The 2,061-nt window shown below is 32.7% G+C and overlaps 1 protein-coding gene across 1 annotated transcript; it reads right to left on the bottom strand.

Moving 5' to 3' along the window:
- Nucleotides 1–914: 914 nt before the first annotated feature.
- On the bottom strand, nt 915–1,907 carry LOC121220296 (zinc finger BED domain-containing protein RICESLEEPER 2-like). The gene is made up of 2 exons (XM_041099969.1): nt 1,757–1,907; nt 915–1,480 (listed from the first exon to the last, which is right to left on the bottom strand). Exons 1-2 carry the CDS (start codon nt 1,905–1,907, stop codon nt 915–917), a joined length of 717 nt encoding a protein of 238 aa, XP_040955903.1.
- Between the last annotated feature and the right edge of the window lie 154 nt (nt 1,908–2,061).

Below are 2,061 nucleotides of genomic sequence, written 5' to 3'. Positions count from 1 at the left end.
AAATAAATCATCGATTCGTAGCAATGGGTACTTATTCTTAAGCGTAACCTTGTTAAGCTGTCGGTAATTGATACACAATCTCATTGACCCATATTTCTTCTTTACAAACAAAACTGGTACACCCCAGGGCAATAAACTCGGTCATGCAAAACCTCTATATGTTAACTCTTGCAACTGAGTTTTCAACTCTTTCAACTCTGTAAGAGTCATTCTATACGGAGCTATCGATATTGGTGATGTTCTCGGTACTAACTCAATAGCAAAATCAACCTCTCTGATTGGTAGGGGTGTTCATTCGGCTAACTGACCGGTTAACCGACCCGAAATTGTTATAACCGAATTAACCGACCTTTCAAAATTTTTAACCGTTAACCAAACCAAAATTTTTTTAAAAAATTAACCGAACCAAAATTTTTTCGGTTAATTAGGTCGGTTAACTAATTTAACCGAAAATTATGTGTTGTTCATTTTTGGTTAAAAATTACCCGAATTACCCAAATTGAATCACTACATAATTAAAAACATTACATAAATCTTTGAATCACTACATAATTAAAAATATTACATAAGTCTTTGAATCACTACATAATTAAAAACATCACATAAGTCTTGAAATTAACACATAATTGAAATGTAAGTCTTTAATATTCTCCATTTATATCCATTTCATCTCTCCAAAATATCTCCATTTGCATTAAACCTAAAAAAAAACATGTGCACAAATTTAACATATAATAGATATATACGCATTTAAAAAAAATCAAATAATATAAACAAACGAATCTAGGGTAGGCTCTAATGCATTCCAAGAATTGTCTAAACATTGAATCAATTAAATAAGTAGGAGTGATATGGTAAAAAAATTGAAACTATTAAAATAAAACAATAAACATACCATTTTCAATCTTGTCAAGCTATTGGATTTTTTCTTCAATCTTTTTTATGTCTTCTTGTGATGATGATTTTCGAATCCAATCTTGAGTACACATAAGAGCTTGTACAATTTTAGGAGTTAAAGAACTCCTATATTGATCAAGCACACATCCCTCGATGCTAAATGTAGACTCTGGAGCAACCGTAGAAACCGGTATAGCTAACACATCTCTAGCAATTTTTGAAAGAGTGGGAAATCTAGGGCTATTCACTTTCCACCACAATAAAATATCAAAATCTTCAACAAATTCCTCATTAGCCTCAGTTAGATATTTATCCAACTCAGATATTTTATTCTCACCACAAATTTCCAACTCACGCTTTTTATACAAAGCTTGCTTTCGCCTTTTCATTTTTTGTTGTGGTTCATCAAAAGAAACATGTGTTGGCACACTCGATTGGCTACAAGTACTATGAAGTAGAGGCTTATACTCATCAAATAATTCATACAAAGATTCCTTCAATTTTTGCATCATTTCACAAGCTTTTTCAAAACTAGACATTTCACTAAGTGCAAATTCAAGATACTTTAGTTTTTGTCTAGGATCTAAAACACAAGCAACAAACATAAGCAAATTCATCTTATCAATATCACCCCAATACTTATCATACTTCTCTTTCATCTTGATGGCCATAACATTGAAATCAATATTACTACTTAGCTGAGCATCTCATAAAAGAATATCAATTTCGAAAAGCTCATCAAAAAAATTATTGGACGTGACATATGAAGTGCCAGATATACGCAAAGTGACTTCATAAAAGTGTTCCAAGAAATCCCTCAAGTTTCTAACATTATCCCAATCATCCACACTAGACCAACCCTCTCCCCTTTCAAGTTCAGCCCTAAAGTTTGTATCTTGCTCCTCAAATCTTTCAAAAGTTCTCTCAAAGTTCTGAGCAGTGTTTAACATTAAGTAGGTCGAGTTCCACCTAGTACAAACATCAAGACACAACATCTTCTTGCACTCCATCTTTTCCACCACAACACACTCCTTAAATTTTTGTAATCTAGCTGGAGATTGTCTCACATATCTAACAGCCCCCTAACACGTTCAACAGATTTATTCATTTCCTTTAAGCCTTCAACAACAATCAAATTCACAATGTGTGCCATGCATCTCATAT

This window comes from Gossypium hirsutum, chromosome D08, assembly GCF_007990345.1.
Source record: "Gossypium hirsutum isolate 1008001.06 chromosome D08, Gossypium_hirsutum_v2.1, whole genome shotgun sequence".
NCBI classification, from domain to species: domain Eukaryota; kingdom Viridiplantae; phylum Streptophyta; class Magnoliopsida; order Malvales; family Malvaceae; genus Gossypium; species Gossypium hirsutum.
The sequence above is the reverse complement of the archived record's forward strand: the minus strand, read 5'-3'. Positions and strand labels throughout refer to the sequence as shown.

What these genes read in the sequence shown, in the direction of transcription:
- LOC121220296 (XM_041099969.1), bottom strand. Translation starts at nt 1,907, where the DNA reads ATGGAGTGCAAGAAGATGTTGTGTCTTGATGTTTGTACTAGGTGGAAC. An exon ending in TGAACTTGAAAGGGGAGAGG is followed by an intron (nt 1,481 to 1,756) that starts GTTGGTCTAGTG and finishes CTTGTGTTTTAG; the next exon opens with ATCCTAGACAAAAACTAAAG.